At 35.9% G+C, this 21,897-nt stretch overlaps 2 protein-coding genes across 3 annotated transcripts; both read left to right on the forward strand.

Annotated features, from left to right (window-relative positions):
* The first annotated feature begins 372 nt into the window (after positions 1 to 372).
* Positions 373 to 13,712, forward strand: f5 (coagulation factor V). Of its 2 annotated transcripts, XM_046839443.1 has the most exons (26): positions 373 to 572; positions 1,083 to 1,162; positions 1,246 to 1,368; positions 1,923 to 2,135; positions 2,306 to 2,464; positions 2,565 to 2,786; positions 3,811 to 3,976; positions 4,050 to 4,230; positions 4,370 to 4,466; positions 5,060 to 5,265; positions 5,379 to 5,529; positions 5,608 to 5,820; positions 6,812 to 8,029; positions 8,225 to 9,530; positions 9,865 to 10,033; positions 10,132 to 10,368; positions 10,461 to 10,677; positions 10,801 to 10,980; positions 11,067 to 11,183; positions 11,531 to 11,602; positions 11,704 to 11,789; positions 11,885 to 12,040; positions 12,132 to 12,276; positions 12,940 to 13,091; positions 13,178 to 13,360; positions 13,449 to 13,712. In XM_046839443.1, the coding sequence occupies exons 1-26, from the start codon at positions 430 to 432 to the stop codon at positions 13,590 to 13,592; spliced, it is 6,336 nt and encodes a 2,111-aa protein (XP_046695399.1). In that variant the 5' UTR covers positions 373 to 429; the 3' UTR covers positions 13,593 to 13,712. The 2 variants fall into 2 exon arrangements, with proteins under 2 accessions (XP_046695399.1, XP_046695389.1); XM_046839433.1 differs by having other exon boundaries at positions 6,812 to 9,530.
* A 1,604-nt stretch (positions 13,713 to 15,316) lies between these two features.
* On the forward strand, positions 15,317 to 21,776 carry gpr161a (G protein-coupled receptor 161a). Its single transcript, XM_046844762.1, has 6 exons — positions 15,317 to 15,610; positions 17,930 to 18,299; positions 18,499 to 19,217; positions 19,338 to 19,445; positions 19,638 to 19,757; positions 19,912 to 21,776. The coding sequence occupies exons 2-6, from the start codon at positions 17,947 to 17,949 to the stop codon at positions 20,181 to 20,183; spliced, it is 1,572 nt and encodes a 523-aa protein (XP_046700718.1). The 5' UTR covers positions 15,317 to 15,610; positions 17,930 to 17,946; the 3' UTR covers positions 20,184 to 21,776.
* Positions 21,777 to 21,897: the final 121 nt, after the last annotated feature.

Below are 21,897 nucleotides of genomic sequence, written 5' to 3' on the forward strand. Positions count from 1 at the left end.
TTTTAGGTTCCTGTTTGCTTTGAAAGCACTGACCTTGTTCTTCATGAAAACTTGTCTGAATTTTAGATTTACAAAAGGGTCACACTCTCAAAGTACTTATATATATATATATATATATATATATATATATATATATATATATATATATATATATATATATATATATAGTTTTTATTATACTATTCAGTAAACCATAGTTTTGACTAAACACTTATTACATATACAAATCATGATTAAGAGTTGCCATTTTGCAAGATTTGAAAGAATGAGAGAACATGGATTATTGCCTAATAGTGTGTGGTTGGGGGGGGGGAGTTGTGTGGCTTCTGTGGGAGTGAATGTGAATCTATAAAGCTAATCTTTACTGATAGTTTAGAAGTTACTGCACACTTGAACAGACGCTCCTTACCTGGAGCTCCGGACATAGATATGAGGTTTTCACTTTGGCCAGATGCTTTGTATCTTTTGGCCCTATTGTTTTTTCTGAGTCAGTGTGCAACAGCAGTGGAGAGACACTATTATATTGCTGCTGTTAACATTAACTGGGATTATACAGCGAATGGGACTGAAAGGTATTTTACTATTATCTGTAAATATGCCAAGATAGTTTTAAATTCAGTCATGAATTATTTTTCATGTCTGTGTGATACTGAATCCATTTTGGATCAGTTTTTACCCATTTTTATCTTTTTATCTTCATTTTTATTATTATTATTATTATTAGAACTAAAATAATGTAATTTAAAACTATCAAATGAAACATTTTAGTTTTAATATATACCATGAATAATCTAGAATTGTATGTTAATAAATGTAAAAAAAAAACATGTATGTAAAAAATATTATTATATTAAATATGAAATAGAATCGCTACATGTGCTAGAATTTTTAATTAGTTTGTAAACATCAAAAGAATATATCATTTACAGAGCTGCTTTGTATGTGCCCTTTTAGAGCACAGTCAATACTAATATTGGTGACTGTGTTTAAGGTAGAATGTGCTGAATGTGCTTAATCTGAATTGTGACAGTGAATAACATATTTTCATTACTTCTCTGACTTTTCTGGGGGGGGTTCTATAGCAAAGGTCCCATCTATAAAAAGACAGTGTACAGGGAATATGACCCAGGTTTCCAAGAGGCTAAAACAACTACATGGTCAGGTATTCAAGTTACTTGCATAAGGTGGCAGTTCTTATTTAAATGTGCATTAATTTAGTCATTATTTGCAAAAAAATGTTTTCAGGGCTGCTGGGACCCACACTCCGTGGTCAAGTTGGTGACACCATAATTGTCAGGTTTAGGAACATGGCAGATCATCCCTGTACTATCCATCCACATGGGGTTGCATATGGAAAACAGTCTGAAGGTTAGAATACCAATATCTTAAATGTATAACATGAATAGAAACATTATGCTAGCTATAGTCAGTCAGTGTATATAGAAATATGTGCAACATTAAAATGAGAAAAATATTGCTAAGAAAAGTGTACGTTTTCAGTGCCAGTTTGTACAGTTGAGTAAACAAACTAAAGTGTTTATCTTTGTCATACATATTAACCACAGGCTGTACCTAAGTCCAAATTGAAGACTTAAAAACCTTAATACTAAAATACTAATACTAATTCAAAACTCTGTTTTAATTATTAAATGATTATTTTTTCGTTGCTCACATGAATATTGTGTTCTTAATGTGTAAAAATAATTGCAGTGAAAAAAAAGATAAATAACTTATCCACCATAATGTGGCCAACTCTCAGTTATTAAATTGTTATTTGCTCAACCGAGTAAACAAATTGCTAAAAGGAAAAAAAAGGTAAAAATAAAAGATTGTTTTCGACCTTATTTTTGTTCCTGACGCTTTGCTAAATGCACAGAAAGCAAAACATTAACATTTGTTTCTGCAAATCTTTAATCCTTTAGGATCTTTGTACTTTGACAACACGTCCATGTTTGAGAAAGAGGATGATGTCATATATCCTGGCAAAGAGCACACATACTACTGGGAAGTGACTACAGAGGTGGCCCCACAAGCTAAAGATCCCCCATGCCTTACATACATTTATTTCTCACATAATGATATTGTTAAGGACTACAACACAGGACTGATTGGTACACTGCTCATTTGTAAGCATGGTATGTTTATTTATTTGCTAACATTTTTATTATAAACAATGTCATTCAGTTCATCAATACTGAGCTCTTTGATTTTAATGGTCAGAAAAACTAGACAATCTACGGGTTACAGATAATGTTTTTTTATTCTAGATATCAGTCAGCCTGTGATGTATTCCTTTGCTCCACAGGCAGTCTTGATGATTCTGGAAAGCAGATTCATTTCCATATGGAATTCTCTTTGTTGTTTGGGGTGTTTAATGAAAGCAACACCTGGTACAGCAAAGGGAATGCATTTAAGGAGCATGTAAAGTACACTATCAATGGCTTTACAAATGGCCTTGTTCCTGGTAAACTGATCAATTATTTTCAATTGTTAATATCAATGTAATATCAATAATTTGTAGGAGTTTGTTGCTCTCTGGAAATATTTCTCTTTATATATTCCAGGTCTTAATACGTGTGCACATTCCAAGGTATCCTGGCACTTGATTGGTATGAGTTCTGAGCCAGAGCTTTTTTCTGTCCACTTCAATGGACAGGTTCTACAGCACAATGGACACAAGGTGTCTTCAGTTGGCATTATCAGTGGCACAGCTACCAGTGCAGAGATGGGGGCCATTTACCCTGGTCGCTGGCTTCTCTCATCTCACATTAGCAAACATTTGGAAGGTAAGGCCGGGTGAGACAACAATCCAGTTGATAAAAGGTTATTTAGCAACCAACAAAATTCCAATAAAACCAAATAGGAATGTTTTATGAAAGGAAAATTGAAAGAATAACAAAACCTGGTTGCATGTGTGTGTGCACCAGCCCTTAAGTGATTCTATGCTAAAGCTACTTTTACTTGTAATACAGCACCCCATATGGTCCTTTATGGTAAAGGTATTTGAATTTAGCCCATCTTGATTTTGCTATTTTATTCCCCTGTTGTTTACACAAATGCTTAAAAAAATGTATTGTATGGAGAACTCATGCAATGTTCAAAGCCATTTCAGGTACATTTGCTAGTTTTCAAGACCTGGGCTCTGACTTTCCCATTTAAAAAAACAGATTTATTTTTTTATTTGTTTTGTGCTGGGTGGTGAACATGCTGGAAGGTTACATTTTTTCTTTAGCTTCAGCTGTTAAGCAAAAGCTTGCTGGTTTTATGCCTAAATAAACTGGTATTTTTTATAGATTTTGCCTGATTGATGATTGGTTTTATTCACTTAAATTCTGTTTATTGTATATCAGAAGTGATCTAGCTCGGATTATCTATGATCTATAATTGTAATTAGTGTGTAAAGCTTTTACAGACATGATCACTCCAGTACATTCACTCCAATTTGCAGTGATTAGCTCCTATTAAACAAACCCTTTTATTATTAAAAATCACACCTTTACAATATACACTGGCAATCAAAATTAGAGAACAATTTATAAACAATTGAACAATTCTGAAATAATGTCATCTTCACTGCTCAACAGTTGAAGGAGTTTATTGCAAAATAATGTTTTTTTTAAATGCCTTAGTTATTTTGTGGAAAAGGTGTTCTGGTAGCATGGTATAGACAGGACAAAAACTCCCTCAACTGTTGAGCAGTAAAAATGACATTATTTCAGAATTGTTGAATTGTTTATAAATTGTTCTCTAATTTTGATCGCCAGTGTAAATATAACAAGAACTGGACTACTCTTTCTCAACTGATTTCAGCTGGCATGCATGGTTTTCTGACTGTTAATACATGTGAAGAGTTTACTGCACCAAAGCGAAAGCTCACAATGCAACAAAAGCGAGAAAGTCAAGAATGGATTTACTACATCGCAGCTGAGGAGATCATTTGGGACTATGCACCAAATTTGCCAGATAATGTGGACAGGTACACACCGATCACTATTAAACAATTACCAATCGGCATTGCACTCACATCTAACTTGTTACTTCTCACACAGGAATTTTCGATCCACATACTTAAAACAGGGTTCAGTGAGGATTGGTAAGAAATATAAAAAAGCTGTATTCACCCAGTATACCGATGAATCATTTAAAGAAAGGGCAGAAGAGAAACAAAGAAAAATGGAGTTGGGAATTCTTGGTCCCGTGATCAGAGCACAGATCCGAGACATAATAAAGGTATATATAAAAAAAATCCAGCACAAATACAATATTATAAAAAAAAATTATTCTGTTTTTAACTACCGTTTTGGTCATGTAGACTGTTGACCTTTTTGATAATAAATAATTATGCTAATTTATTTGTCTCTGTTTACAGATTGTGTTCAAAAACAAAGCATCACGTCCATACAGTATTTATCCTCATGGATTAACTATTGATAAAGCTGCAGAGGGAGCCAATTACCCTGAGGGAGGTTAGTAAAAGTTCACCATTTAAAAATTCTGGTAGAAATAAAAGTTATTTGAGTAATCTCATATTCATGTTTCATTTACTAATGTAATTAAATTACAGTTTTGTTTTGTTTTTTATTTCTTGACAATATCATTATAAATAAATATATACAGTACTGTTTATGTATATATATATATATATATATATATATATATATATATATATATATATATATATATATATATATATATATATATATATATATATATATATATATATATATATATCACTTAGGGTGTACTCACTTTTGTTGCCAGCTATTTTGACAATAATGTTTGTATGTTGAGTTATTTTCAGAGGACAGTATCTGTACTCCTGTACAAGCTGCACATTGACTACTCTAACATATAACCAAGTTTAATTTCTATAGTATTGTCTCATGAGAAGATATGATAAAATGGTTGTGAAATGTGAGGGGTGTACTCACTTTTGTGAGATACTCTAGGTTCATTTTAAATCAGTTTACATTTTCTTTATACACACTCAGGAAGATATAATATTTTTTTATTTTCAAAAATGATGAGACTTTTATGAATGGCTTATATAATCTGAAAGGGCAACAGAGCCATGCTGTGCAACCAGGGGAGACTTATACGTATGTATGGCGAGTCATTGAGGAAGATGAACCATTACCCGGTGATTCAAGGTGTCTCACCAGGATGTACCATAGTGCAGTGGACATTCCACGAGACATTGCATCAGGTCTTGTTGGACCACTTCTTATCTGCAAAAGTCAGTCCCTTAGTACCAGGAATGTTCAGGTAATTTATTGTAGTTGTATAAAATTTTTGTAAGTAAGTTTTCTCTCAAGTGACAACCATTATTGATTCAACTGATACTGTGTTGCTTACAAAATGGTTGCTCCATTTTTCAGCTGAGAGCAGACAAGGAGCAGCATGCTATGTTTGCAGTTTTTGATGAAAATAAAAGTTGGTACATAAATGAGAACATCCTCACATACTGTGGGGAACCAAAAAATGTAAAACCAGATGACCCAGAGTTCTATAACTCAAATGTTATGCACAGTGAGTAGATTTGTATGCATAGTAAGCAAGCATTTTGATCAACATATTTATTCATCATAATTTAATTATCTTTCACAGCAATTAACGGTTATGTGTATGAAAGCGGACAAATCCTGGGGTTCTGCAACGGTGAGATTGCAACTTGGCATGTGTCTAGTGTTGGTGAACAAGATGACATCCAAACAGCCACATTTTATGGACACACATTTGAGCTGAACAACAGAGAGGAGGACATCCTCAGTCTGTTCCCCATGACAGGAGAAACGATCTCAATGAATATGGCTAATGTTGGTCAGTATGCCTCATATATTTAACATTACAACTCCAATTCCACAAACGTTGGGACACTGTGTAAAATGGGAATAACAGCAGAATGCAATGATTTGCAAATCTTATAAGCCCATATTTTATTTAAAACAGAACATAGCAACCAATTAAACTGAGGAAATGTGCCATTTTAAGGAACAATAAGGTAATTTTGAACTTGATGGCTTGATCAGATGAATCTAAATATTTATTTCTTTTGGGAAACCATGGACACCATGTAATCCGGACTAAAGATCAGCGGGACCATCTGGCTTGTTATCAGCACTCAGTTCAAAATGTCGCTTCTCTAAATGTATGGAATTGCAGTAATGCCTGTGGAATGGGCAGCTTGCATGTTCGGAAAGGCTCTATCAATGCAGGATATACAAATGCTCCCATCCAGAAAATGCTTTTTTAAAGGGATATATATGAGCAAGACAATTCTAACTGAATACTGCCTCTATTACAATAGCATGACTTTGTAGTAGAAGAGTTCAAGACCAGAATTGGCCTACCTGCAGTCTAGACCATTCACTATTTAAAAACATTTAGAGCATCATGAAACAAAACATACAATAAAGGACACCCAGAACTGTTAGGCAGCTAGAATCCTGAAACAGATGCATTCCTCTCCCAAATCTTCTGCAATAGGTCTCCTCAGTTCTCAGATGTATATGGACAGTAGACGTGATGCTACATATGGCTCTGTTACAATTTTTTTTTTAAACCTGTTGCAGTCATCAATTCAAAAATTCCTTAAAATGTTATTCTCTCGGTTTTAACATTTGATGTTTCTTTGTTTGTTTTATTGTGAGTAACATATTGGTTTATAATATTCGCAAATTGTTGCATTCTTTTTTGTTTACATTTAACTTAATGTCCCAACCTTTTTGGATTTGTGGTGTTATAAAAAATGTATAGTCATTTACTATTAATGTTTACACTTCTACTTACCCCCTCTATTTTTATTTTTAAGGAATTTGGTTAATGGCATCATTGAACACACATGAAACCCAAAAAGGATTAAGAGTGAAGTTTCAGGACGTTGAATGCTTTAGGGATTATATAGTGGAAAGTCAGAATTATGATGGCTATGATGATATGGCACCAGAGACCTTCATTAAGTGGGAACCTGTAAATGAGACCGGGTTACAGAAGGAGAAATCAAAAATTCCAATCCTAACTGTGGATGCTGATTCAGATACTGATGATTATGCCATGCTTCTTGGAATAAGGTCAATGAATAATTCAAATAAAAATGATATGGAACTGTTAGACTTCTCAGATCTGAACGAAAACAATCTTTTTCAAAATGAAAATACAACAGAGTCATTGATCATATCATCTCTGCAGCTGACTCTAACTAACTCCACAATCAGTGAAACTATCACCATTAATCCCAATAATGTCTCACTTCCACAAAATATTGACAGTGAAATCACCTCAGAAAACAGACACAATACATCATTAGTAGAAGAAATTATAAGGCCATTGCAATCAACACAAATATCACATATTTCTAAAGGGAATGTGACAGAAATACAGACCCTAGAAGTGGTTATGCTGAACTCTGTGGAGCTGGAAGATGACAATGACACATCAAGGGACAACACATATATTTACAATGTACCTGCTCATAACCCTCAAATTAGCATTACAGATGTTAATGATATCAAAGAGTTTGTGCTGTTGGATAATGAAGAACAAACAGAAACAAATAGCCATGAGCATTTAGTTGAATATAGCATCTCACCCACCGAACTCCCTATTTTGGAAATGTTGAACAATACCACTCAAACCACTACAGTAAAGGTCAATCAGGAATTAAATGCCACTCAAGTGGACTCTGAATTTTCACTTGGGGGAGACAAAGAACTGAATAGCACCCAAGTGTACACTGATTTTTTAGTCCAGGATAATAAAGAATTTAATGACACTCAAGGAGACTACAAATTATCACTTAAGGAAGATAAAGAGTTAAAAAGCACCCAAGTGGACTATAACTTTTCACTTGGGGAAGGTACTGAGTTAAATGGCACCCAAATGGACCACGAATTAGTACTTCAGGAAAACAAAGTATTAAATGGCACTCGAAAGGACTATGAATTTTCACTCAAGGAAGATAAAGATTTAAATGGCACCCAAGTGAAATTAAATGCCACCCAATTGGACTATGAATTTTCACTCAAGGAAGATAAAGATTTAAATGGCACCCAAGCTGAATTAAATACCACCCAAATGGACTACGAATTTTCACTCAAGGAAGATACAGATTTAAATGCCACCCAAGTGGAATTAAATGGCACTCAAATGGATTATCAATTTTCACTCAAGAAGAATAAAGATTTAAATGGCACCCAATTGGACTATGAATTTTTACTCAAGGAAGATAAAGATTTAAATGGCACCCAAGTGGAATTGAATGGCACTCGAATGGACTATGAATTTTCACTCAAGGAAGAAAAAGATTTAAATGGCCCCCAAGAGAACCACACATTTTTACTCAAGGAAGATAAAGATTTAAATGACACTAAAGTTTACTTTGAATTTTTATTAGAAAAAGACAAAAAACTAAATGGCACACAAGTGGACACAAGTAAATTTTTAGTACAGGAAAATATAGAAAATAAAGAAATAGAAAGTACCCTTGATAAGCTCAGAGAGCTTACTAGCAACCAGGACCAACCATACCCAGATGTTCAAGGAACTAACAGCACTAAACCAGACTCCAGTATTTCCAACAACACAATGTATGATACTGAGACACACTTTCGAAGTGAAAGCACAGAGAAATCAAACTTGCCTCAGAATGTTACATTCTCTTCCAGAGTTCCTTTCACTGACGATGCACATAATGAAAAAAATAACCCAAATGTCAGCAACCCCTGGATGTCTTCAGAAGAGTTTGATTCAGAAAGTCTTAAAAATACTTCCTTTTCTTATGTTATTTTCAACCATTCATCTACAGAAAGGAATTCCTCCCACACTAACATCTTACTGTCAAACAGCAGTTCCAAGCAGGTTACACCAGATGCTGAAAAGAGTCTTGATGATGTTGTCATCTATTTAAAAGACAGCAACAACACTATGGTCATTTTAACCACACCTTTGGATACACAAGCAAAAAACTGGAGCTATGATGGCAAACATGAGCTTGTGTCAATGGAGTTCCCAGATCACATGAACAAATATATAACAGACAAGAATCCAAACAGTGCAAAAGAAGAGAAGAAAAAAATACATCTTCAAAGGGTGACACCAAGTAAAGGGTATGGCATGAAGACAAAAAAGAGAAAGGACTACAAACCCCAAGCTCGTAGTGACATCTCTCCTCAAGGCTTCTCCCCACGTGGCTTTACGCCTTCTCAGTTAACACCAAGGACTGCCAAGCCAAACTTTAATGAAGAAGACATGATGCCAAAAGCCATAGTCATAGGCATTCCTAGGAATGACTTCAATGACTATGAAATATATGTTCCTCATGGCGAGCAGGAATTTAGTGAGACCACTTATGAGGAGAAAGAAGAGTATGAATATGTTGAATACAAAGACCCATATGGTAAACCACCTCAAACAGAAACTGATGTGCTTGATGAAATTAACAAATATTCCTTACAAATGGCTGGCAGCAAGTCCAGGGTCTACTTCATTACTGCTGAAGAAGTTAACTGGGATTATGCAGGCTATGGACAAAGGTAATAAATATTTCACCTTTTTAGATTCACAAACACAGTAACATATAATAGTTTTTTTTAAATACTTATACTTATACTTAAATATAAATATAAATATAAGTATACTATATATATATATATATATATATATAGGTAGAGAGAGAGAGAGAGAGAGAGATAGATAGATAGATAGATAGATAGATAGATAGATAGATAGATAGATAGATAGATAGATAGATAGATAGATAGATAGATAGATAGATAGATAGATAGATAGATGTCCCCAAACCTACCTTTTACAAGCGTCATATATAATGGTTCTTTTGAGTGAGTGACTAGCTGCTTCTCTTTAAAGGAGGGAAGATAAAGCCTCGGTGAAGGAGAGGCAAACTCTTTTCAAGAAAGTGTTGTTCAGGTCATATTTGGACAGCTCCTTTACAACCCCAGACTTTCGAGGAGAAGTTGAAGAGCATCTTGGCATCATGGGTCCAGTCATCAAGGCTGAAGTGGATGAAACCATATATGTAAGATCTGCTAACTGAATAAGGAGTTTGCACTTTTCACTACAAGGAGATCATTCAAAACTACATTAAAGTCTAAAAAACCCTGTTTTTCACTATAGATAGTGTTCAGAAATCTTGCCAGCCGCCCATACTCATTGCATGCAAATGGTGTGTCATACAGCAAAAATATGGAGGGGCTGAATTATGATGATAATTCACCTTATTGGTACAAGTATGATGATGCAGTTCAACCCAATACAACTTTTACATATATTTGGACAGTAAATAACAAAGTGGGGCCATTAAATGGTGAATCTGACTGCAGAATATGGGCCTACTACTCTGGTGTGAATCCTGTAAGTTCAAATATGGCACTGCCCTATTGTTACCATATAAAGTATTTTTAGCATTAAGATGTTTTAAAAAAATTTTTTTTAATTTTGTGCAGGAGCGAGACATCCATTCTGGACTTATTGGGCCTCTTTTAATTTGCAAAACAGGCACCCTGGCTAAAAATCCAGTGGACAAACAAGAATTTATGTTACTTTTTATGATATTTGATGAGAACAAGAGCTGGTACTTTGAAGAAAACTGCGAGATTCTCAAAAAGACAAACAAAAAAGCAACAATGGATCCAAATTTCAAAGACAATATCAAATTTCATGGTATTTTATTCATACTATTAGTGTTTTTGTTGCTGAATTTCTTAAAATCCCTAAGCCTTAATAGAAACTAATTAAATGACTAGACACATACTTTAACAGCTGTCTTTTGTCTTCTCCTTTCAGCAATTAATGGAATTATATACAGTCTTAAAGGACTTCGCATGTATGCTAATCAGCTGGTAAATTGGCATGTCATAAACATGGGCTCTCCTAAAGACTTCCACAGCATTCACTTTCATGGCCAAACCTTCTTTAACAAGCATAATGACCCCCATCGTCAGGGAGTATATCCACTTTTACCAGGTTTGCATTTTTTCATGTTTTTTGTTGTTTTACATTGCTGAAATTAGTAAATGAACACTTTTTGCATTTCTTTTACTGCTATGCAGGGGGTTTTGCAACTCTAGAGATGTGGCCCTCAAAGCCAGGACTTTGGATGTTGGAGTCTGAGGTTGGAATTTCCCACCAAAGAGGGATGCAGACCCTATTTTTAGTGCTAGACAATGGTATCTATCTATCTATCTATCTATCTATCTATCTATCTATCTATCTATCTATCTATCTATCTATCTATCTATCTATCTATCTATCTATCTATCTATCTATCTATCTATCTATCTATCTATCTATCTATCTATCTACGGTTTTGTTGCTAAACAGTGAGATCTAAATAGATGAGTGCTGTGAGCAGATGTCCATACATGAAGAGAATAAAGTACAACTAACTCATCCAGTACAGCACAATGTTTGAATGCAGTGAACTGGGTTTTTGCATGAATACATTAATGAAATCTTTATCAAATTCCTCCTGTCACTAGACTGCAAATGTATTCTTTTTGTTTTCGTTTTACAGTATGTGATCACCCACTTGGTTTGACTTCTGGAGCTATTAAAGACAGCCAAATAACAGCATCAGACTCTAGAGGTATAATCACATCTCTAGTCAGATATGATATTTGACATGATTTAGATTGTTTAACAGTAACCATGGTTAACATTTCAATAAAAATTAATTTTATATTAAAGGCTATTGGCTTCCCAATTTGGCCAGACTGTACAATGGAGGAAAATACAATGCATGGAGTACAACAAAGCCAGACCAGTGGATCCAGGTATCATCACCTAATGGCAGTCCACAAATTATTATCTAATTTATTGCAACCTATTACAAAGTGGTTAAAAGAAGGTAATTGGTCCTGCTGTCCAGGTAGACTTCCAACGGCCGGTGGTGATCAGTAAAATAGCTACACAGGGAGCCAAACAACTCTTTACATCTAACTTTGTTATGAACTACACCATTTTCTACAGTACAGACCGCAAAAGATGGAGTTGGTATAAGGGAGACAGCAAAACTTCGAAAAAGGCAATCGACTGCTTAATTTATACTACAATACATAGCAAAGATCTTCATTTGTAAGTTCTCATTTTGCCTCTTTTCTTTTACACTTCCCAAGACCTTTGAAGGCAATAGGGAAGCCCATGAAGTGAAGGAGAATACATTTTTCCCACCTATTATTAGTCGGTATGTGAGGCTTTACCCCTCACATTCATATAATCATCCAACAGTTCGCATGGAATTCTTTGGATGTGAGTTAGATGGTAGGTGTGAAATATTCCTGCAGCACTTCTATTTTAAGAACAGTAAATACACACAGCTCAAATATGCTATAATCAAGGACTAACATACTGTAAACTGCACAATGATATGTTATCCAACTCACTCTCCTTTACATATTCACTTCCACTTTCAATATGGCCTAAACTGTTTAATTGAACCTGTGATGCTCCTCAGTTCAGGCTTGGGGTCAAAATTTTCCAAAATAAACATTCATCAAAGTAAAGCAAAATAATAAACATTTAAAAAAGAGCAAAGTAAAGCAGCATGAGAGACCATAGTACTATTTTGAATAAAAGAGTAACACTACAACCTGCTAATATAAATAATACTAAACAGTTCATGTGCAGCTTTGCCTGCCAGACATTTCCCAGCATGCGTGAAGCCAATTTCCCATAACAAACTCTGTCTAAATAAACAAGCAAACATAATGCTTCTAAAGTTAAGTCCCTCCGGTAAGCATAGAGTTCAGTTCCACTTGTTAGATGTCAAAATCATTCATTGAATAATTTTATTCTCTCTTGTTCTGTGGTCTATTTTAGCATACTTTTACATAGTCATGAGAGACAGTTGTGTATAATCTTTTAGCCACATGTCATTTCTTAATCACTTATGTTACTAAAACATGCTAACATGCATGTCTGCAGGATGTTCTGTACCCTTGGGAATGCAGAGTGGACATATAATTGATAATCAAATCACAGCCAGTTCTGTTGCTAGCTACTGGTATTCTAGCTTGTGGCAGCCATCGCTGGCTCGCCTTGACAGGCAAGGATCGGTCAATGCTTGGCAAGCCAAGGTATCTACCACACAAATGATATTTTGATTACACCCAACTATAAATGCATTCACTGATTACATTCTGATATTATTTTTCCTCCACAGAGTAATGACATACAGCCATGGCTCCAGATAGAACTAAAGGATGTCAAGAAGATTACAGGAATTGTAACCCAGGGAGCGAAGTCACTGAAAACAGAGATGTTTGTAACTGCTTATGTTTTAGAGTACAGCGATGATGGAAAGAAATGGAACAAGTACTCAGACAGTGAGGACTATGAAACAAAGGTACATCATCAAACATGGGTAATCAAACATTTTTTGGTGCATGATTTTACAGTCACCTGATTTAATCTTTTCCTCCTTTATTTTACAGACATTCATGGGAAACTCTGATAATAATAGCCATGTGAAAAATTATATCTACCCTCCAATATTTTCCAGATTTATCAGAATATTTCCTACAAAATGGCAGAATGCTGCCACCATGAGGGTTGAACTCCTGGGATGTGATTTTTAATAATGACAAGTGAAATTTGTTTTGTCGTACTGTTTAAAATCCAAACGTTTTGGATATTCATTATATAATATTTGTATCTAATATTGTATCTAATAACACTGATTCTGTATTAAAATTATGAATGCAACAAAAAGTATTTTTTTCTGTGATATAGGAACACATGAACATAATGCCTCTGACAGAGATGGGAAGTAATGAAGTACAAATATTTCGTTACTGTAGATTTTTATGGTATCAGTACTTTACTACAATTTATTATTCTTTTTCACTTTTTACTTTTACTCATTAGATTTTTGAAATATATCACAAATATCTGTACTTTATACTTCTTACATTTTCAAACCATTCTCATTACTTTAGTTTTAATCTATTTGGTAACATGATCAATATCTTTTTCTTCTCATAGCACACTGTTTTCAGCCCATCAACCTATTTCTTGTCCTTGCACGGCTTTTTCAACCTACCATTAGTGTATTATTTACTGGCTATCATGTACCACAGAGAGAAGGCAACATGAAGTATTTGGGTTAACGTGGATGAGACAGAGGGAGTCAGTGATGTAAACATGACTGAGCACAGAGACACTCTGATCATCATCATCATTGTTTCTCTGCTTTGTTCTATATGATAGTTGATCAGCCTGGATACATTCATTAGATACCAAAATGTAAAATTATTTTGTATTAATATATTAGTATGATATGAGGTCCAGTTACCAGCATGACACTAAAACAGGTAGTAGTAATGGCTACTTTTTACATAAGTCAGAGCTCAAACTTCTTAACTTTAACTTGAGAGAAAAAGTGCAGTCAATACTTTACCTTTAACCAGTCTTTTAAAACATGATTATCTGTACTTCTACTTGAGTGAGGGATGTGTGTTTTTTTTTTGCCATCTCTGCTTTCTGAAATGAGCATTATGTTCTAGCATAGGCCAATAGCTTTAAAAGCGGTGTGTGACACTGAGCAATGACATCTATCATAGGACATTATGTGTTTTACCGGTGGTGAGGTTTATGTCATATGTCATCTTACATATGTATATGTAAGATTTAGAGATATTTGTCACATTTACATTACAGTACAGGTAAATTTGTTCTTTGCATATCACAGCTTGTTACAAAGCTGGGGTCTGAGCACAGGGTCAGCCATGATACGGGCCTTGCTTAAGGGGTGGTAACTTGATGGTGCAGGGGCTTGAACCAGGAACTTTTGATCAGAGCAACCACCTTCTCCCTATTTAAACCAACTTAAAAAATGTCTATAGAATAAATTCGCAGTTGAACTTTATTTTTCAGTTAAATGAAACCTCTGGCTGCATAAAGTCTTGGCTGACTCTGTGTAGTATGTATACTTCATTGTCAATAGGAAGGGGTTTAGGATTTAACCACAGGGCCAAGTCGCACACAGAGAATGGGGAGTTAATGTGTGGCCTGCGGGGATTGGGGGCTACTGGGATTGGCTGTGATTCGCACATGATCCTTATGCAAAAAATAATGCGGGAATATTATTTTATCGACTTGACGATACCGAGGTTTGATTTCAGATGTTAATTTTTGCTCCAAACACAACCAGTTCTTCAATCAACCGATTTTAAGATGTTTGATAAAGTATTGGGGTTATATATTATATATGTATATACATATAAAGGATTTTGGAGAGTTATACAAATAATGGAGCGTGTTATTTTCCTATTTAAACACGGTCACAAAAGCAGTAAGAGTTTAGTGGGAGTGGGAGTGAGAAAGCCCACCCGGATCTGGTTACAGGAGTGTTACTTTGTGGGAAGGGGAGAGGGATTGAGGGAAGTTTTCAATCCTGGGATTCAGACGCCATTATAACCCAAGGACTGCCCTCTTCTTTCTCCGCACCGACCACCACAAAGAAGGATTTCTCTCCTAGGGGGAAAATGTATGCACATATCGCACACTGTTGCTAATTTCTTCAGGAAATAAAGTCCAAAACCGGCTTCTACCATGTTCTCACGGGACGGTGAGAGTCTGAAGCATCTCTGTCGAGGTGAGGAGATTATATACGCGCCTGCGCTTTCTCCGATACTACCGCGGAGAAACTTTCATTCCTTTATATACACAATGCTGCTAGCTAATGTAGCTAACTTACCCCTTTTTACCCTCAACTTCTTACCCCTATTTCTCTCCCTTTCTGGGAGAAGAGTGCTGGTAAGTAAATGAGCAGTTGTGATACTTCTGTGCTTATAAAATGAAATGTTAGTGTGTAATTGTTTTTTGCAATTAATGACAAAAGAAGCAGAAATGTAACGAAAGCGGCGTTTCTTCTCTTGTATAATGCCTGCACAATGTTGCGCTTTAGAATCCTTAATCACAAAACTGGTCAAACCATACAAAACACTAGTTCTAGTATAAATAGGTCATAAAAAGTTTCTTCTTTAAAAAATAAATTAATTTTGCAGGTTTGACCCAAACTTTTTCGGCACTGATGCATGAAATGATGAATTTTGGTTTTGTAGCAGGAAAGAAACACATTAACATTAACCTCAAATAACAGGATTTCTGTCTGGGTTTTACTTCCTGGCATGTATTTTCGATGTAAATGAGGTTTACTTTTTATTAGCTACGGAAGTTAAAAAGCCTATGAAAAACAGCATGTTGGAAGTGATCAGACTTCATCCAACCTACATTATACTGACACCATGTTAGAAGAATCTGTGTTTAAAGGAACTCAATGACTGCTACAGGTGTTTCCATCTGCAATCCATCATTTGACTATTTTTATTTTGATTGAAGAATGTATTACACAGAAACCACACTAATAAGACTTCTTTTTAAAAAAGATGGAAGCACTATAGATCGATAGATAAATAGATCCAGAAGGGAGATTGTAATGCAAAGCAGCCAGTTCACAGAGATACAACAAAGTACAAGATGTAGTAGGAAATTAAGACTAGAAGATAAATAGTAAGGAAAGATAACAATGAGGGTAAAAAGATTGATTATTTAAAAAAATAAATCCATGATGCACAGTTTAAAATAGTGCATTCAAGTGGGAATCTCTGAACTGCCCATTAAGGTGCATTAACGAGGTAAAAACTTAAGTACATATGGTGCAACAGCAAGCGGTCCTATTAATAAAAAAAAGAAAAGAATGTACATGGTAGATATCAGTGTCATCAGCTGGACAACCTGAGAGACTGTCGATTATTTTGCATTCGTGGGATCTTAACATTAACATTATGGTTAATAAATACAGAATAGAACAGAATGGATATGTCTCTATTTATAGTGCTGTCAGAGAAGGGGATCCCTCTCCTGACACAGAGCTATGAGTTATTGTAAAGTCCAACACCTCTATCCTTGGAAGTGTTTCCAATGGGAATGAAATTGAATGAGATATTTGAAATTAAAATCCTCTTGCAAAAAAATGTTTTTATTACATTTATCATTCTATTCATAGCTGAGATTGCAAGTTGCAAGTTAAATGTCAGACATTTAATGTTCTTGTTGTTGCCTGTCAGATTGACTGCCTTCTTATGAAATACTTCTAAAGGTTTATATATGAGGCAAAAAATAGTGTTTGATTTTGGCAATGGATAGGCAGTGTATGCAGTAGTGAAGCAGGAGCCTACTTTGTTAACGAATGTCTCCGATAGACATTACATTAACTTAAGAACAGAATAAGGGTGCAGTTGGGTTTCGTGGGATATGACTAGTAGCTTGACAGACTAGGAGAGCATTGGAGTAGCACCATTAAAACATAACTGGGGAGCAACCAGTTGAGGTTGTTCAACCACCTTGCAAGAATGTTTCCTGGCAGCCCTGACTGAAGCTGTAGCAGGTATGTCCCACAGGGTGGTGACTCTTGGGTTAATGCAGGTCTTGCTGGAGAGATTTCACCACAATTTTCCAGAGATTTGTGGATCGCTCAGAAGGAACTAAAATCTTTGGATTGGTCTCATTTCGTGTAATTTAACCATCCGCAGTGAAATTATTTTAGATGTCTTTGCATTGTGTGAGAGTAGCCTGCACCAGGAACTTCTATCTTGTATGATTTTGATTCTTAAAAGCCTTGAGGTACAGGAGCACTTTTTGGGTGCAAATTGCATCATATGTCTGGGAACAAATTATCTCTGAATAAGTGAAATAATAGCAAAGATTGGGGTTACAGTTAACAAAAGCAGTTTTGTATATCCAATTGTAATCCCTAAGGATTTTAAATGAACTACATTGGCTGGCAGCTCAATGCTGCTCTATGAACTCATTAGCTACTTCAGTAATTCTGTATTTCCTCTTAATCTGTTGAAGCTGAATACAGAGGGCTCCCAAACTGTGATCATTGCCTAATTTGGTGTTTTCTTTTCAGGTGCATAACAACCTACCATGATGAACAGCAGCAGAAATGGCACAGAGGTGGAGGGTTTGGGTGCCAGTGGGACCATGGTGCTCGAGTCGGCCTCAATCATATTTATTGCTTTGCTCATCTGCTTTGGAAATCTCCTGATTGTTGTGACACTTTATAAGAAGCCCTACCTGCTGACCCCCAGCAACAAGTTTGTGTTTAGCCTGACCTTGTCCAACCTTTTGCTGTCAGTGCTCACTCTCCCTTTTGTGATAGTTAGTTCGCTGCAGCGAGAATGGATGTTTGGGGTCGTGTGGTGCAACTTCACGGCTTTGCTTTATCTGCTTGTTAGCTCAGCAAGCATGCTTACGCTAGGAGCCATTGCCATTGACAGGTGAGTCTGGTTTCAGTGTATTTGTGTGTAATATATAGCTTATCATTTTTTGTGTATAGAATCAGGGTTATGGTTTTTTTTTTATTTAAAATAAATAAATGCTAAATGTTATTAAAAATGTAATTAATCAACATAGTGTCTGAGATTTTTAATGCAAAACACTTTATTCTCTGGTATCTAACACTGTTTATAATCTTAGGTATTATGCTGTATTGTATCCAATGATCTACCCCATGAAGATCACAGGAAATCGGGCCACAGTTGCTATTGTTTACATTTGGCTTCACTCTTTATTAGGCTGCCTGCCGCCACTCTTTGGTTGGTCAGCGTTTGAGTTTGATAACTACAAGTGGACCTGCACAGCAGCTTGGTACAAGGAAGTTGGCTATACATCTTTTTGGGTCATTTGGTGCTGCTTGCTTCCCCTGGTTGCTATGCTTGTGTGCTACAGTGTTATTTTCCGTGTAGCTCGTATCAAAGCCCGTAAGGTGTATTGTGGGACTGTGGTGGTTGCCCAGGAGGAGTCTGGCGCGCAAAAGAATGGTCGCAAGAACTCTAACACCTCCACCTCATCTAACAGCAGCCGCAAGAGCCTTATTTACTCAGGCAACCAGTGCAAAGCTTTCATTACCATCTTGGTAGTGATGGGGACATTCTTGGTCACCTGGGGGCCCTATGTGGTAGTTATCGGAACTGAGGCATTGTGGGGAAAAGGGAGTGTTTCTCCGCAGCTGGAGACTCTAGCATCCTGGCTATCTTTTACCAGTGCAGCATGCCACCCATTAATCTATGGACTGTGGAACAAAACTGTGCGAAAGGAACTGCTGGGCATGTGCTTTGGAGACCGTTACTACAGAGAGTCATTCGTCACACGTCACAGGACGTCACGACTCTTCAGCATCTCAAATCGGATAACTGGTCAGTCACCAGAGATAAATATAGATTTTGCATGTTTTGCATTCTTAGTGCTGTGATGGTTTAAATGCCCTGTACAGCTTAAACATGCTTAACATTGTCTTCATTTAATATCTCCTTCAGACCTGGGAATGTCTCCACACCTGACAGCCATGCTAGTTGGAGGAGGGCAGCTCTTAGGGCCTGGCAGTAGCACTGGTGACACTGGGTTCAGTTACACTCAAGACTCAGGTATGCTGACTGCTCTTTCCCACAGTTCCCACATTGATTACAGTTTAAGGAGGCTTTCTTCAGAGCACAATTTATTTTGCAAACTTATACAGGCTATGTTGCTATAAATGGGGCGTGTGCCTTACATAGATTTGAGATACTCATTGCAGTGATGCGATTCAGCGTTTGAGCAATCTACACTTTCTCCCTCAGCTACAGACATCATGCTACTCGATAGCTACTCATCTGACACAGCCCATTTCACACACTGCAATGGCTTTAAAAGAAGAAGCTCTGTCACATTTGAGGACCAAGTGGAACAACCTCGTAAAAGTATTTGAACCATTTTTCGCTTTTGTATCAGTAGAAAAACAGTAATGTCTCATATAGTTTCCTTGATAATCGCATGCACAATATATAGTAACCTAGAGAAACCAGGTGCATTTGTAACAGTCCATGTCTAACCCTTGATTATATCTTTATACAGGCGACATACCGACAGTCCAGGTTACTGCCGATGTCCATAAGTCTCTGGACAGCTTTGCATCTTGTCTGGCGAAGGCTATAGAGAGTGATGCCAAGCTACAGCTGTTTGGGGAGAGCACATCAATTACTAGCAGTTTATTGATGGTACGCAACATTGGAATACCGAGAGGACCACGATATCTAGATGGACAGAGACTTAGGATGGAGAGCATTGATGAAGGAATAGTCAAAGATAATGATGATGAAGAAAATGTTCATGATGAAATTGTCTGATTGTTTAAACACTGCACTTTAAGTACAGTATAGAACACTGTGCACTACACTTCCTTATTTGGTACAGAGTTTTCTAATGGTACATATCCTTTCATAAAAATATTGCTTAGTGTTTATGTATTTGATAAACATAGGAACCATGAACTGGTTAAACCTCAGATTAAAGGAGACATGAAACCTGTGCAAACAAAGTTCAATGTACTGTAATGGAGAAGCCGTCTTTTTCTTTTGTAGCAAACTATGGAGAAGTTTGGTTGTTTTGTCTTCAGTTAACTAAGCTGTTTTTTCTACAGGTAGCACTGAAAATAGGTACAACTGTAGACACTTGCTGTAATCCACACTTGCATGTGTCCATGTGCCTTGCTCCCCCCCTTTCCGCAAGGTAGCCGTAACCACTATATTGAGTAATTGTGCTGTCTGTAGTGAATAATTAGGGCTCAGCCTTGTAATTTATTTTTAGCATAAATGTTATGCTAAACACATTTTCCTTTGTATAACATTTTGTACGGACATGGTCTTAAATCAAATTAATCTTGTATTCATGTTTTTTTTTTGCAAAAGGTATCCTATGGACACTATGCCGTGATGTTTTGTAACGTTAATGTGGTGCATTATAACCAGTATTATGAGCAGTTGTTTATATGCTTGTATTCATTCTCCATCTGTATGCCTCCTATGACATGATGTCTTTGTTCAAACAGCATGTGACTCATTGCATTAGGACCTTTTCCAGTAGTACTGAAATGCAAAAAAAAAAACAAAAGGTGTTATTAGTGCAGTTACACTTAAATATGTGCTGCCTTGAGGTCAGGTTCCTTTTTCTACTGCTACTGTAGAATAAGTGACAAATGATAGTTTTCAATTTAGTCTGAGAATTCCTGTGGAATGTTTTATACCAAAGTCAATATTAAGTGTGCTGTATATTGTAATGAAACATGCTATAAAAATAACAAAACACAACTACTGTGATTTCTTGCATTGATTTATTACAATTCCAAATATGGATTTTGTTTAATTATATATATGTATATGTATATATATAATTATTATTTAAAAGCTACTATTCCATTTCCATAATAATCACACCATATTCAATATCTAATTATTCATATTCCTTTTAGACCCATCTATCTCAACCTCTCATGATTTTCAGCAGCTGGTGGCAAAACAAGACAGTTCTTGAATGGTGTACAATAACTGGTTTCAAGCAACACTAGGAATGCAGTGGTGAGGGAGAGCCATTTTGTATGATTCCCTGTAATCAGTCGCCTTTTAGCAGCACACTCGGACCACCAGCTGCCAAAACGAATACCATCTGTCCTATTAGCTGAGAAACACTTTTAGCATTGCTTTGCCATCCATCACTGAGAAGAACCACTTGAAAAGACAGCAGTGGGCCAAACTATTCAATGGTCTTCTTTAAAAACCTACCCACTGACACACCTGACACTCACACTTAACACAAGTGTGCATCAGCAAATCCATATCTGCATCTCTTAACAATGCAGACCTTGTCTTTTGAAACATTAGGAAGTATTTGTTTCTATCAGAGATGTCTGAAAGAACAAAATAAAGAAAAATCTTAAAAAAAAATAAAAGGGAAATTGACAGCTCATATTATAGCAACTCTTTAAAGGAACAGAAACTTAAAGCATTAATTTATGTTTGACATGCATAAATTGAAGTCTACAAAACTAGAAAATTTCACACATAA

The sequence above is a fragment of the Silurus meridionalis genome, chromosome 3 (assembly GCF_014805685.1).
Source record: "Silurus meridionalis isolate SWU-2019-XX chromosome 3, ASM1480568v1, whole genome shotgun sequence".
In the NCBI taxonomy this organism is placed as follows: domain Eukaryota; kingdom Metazoa; phylum Chordata; class Actinopteri; order Siluriformes; family Siluridae; genus Silurus; species Silurus meridionalis.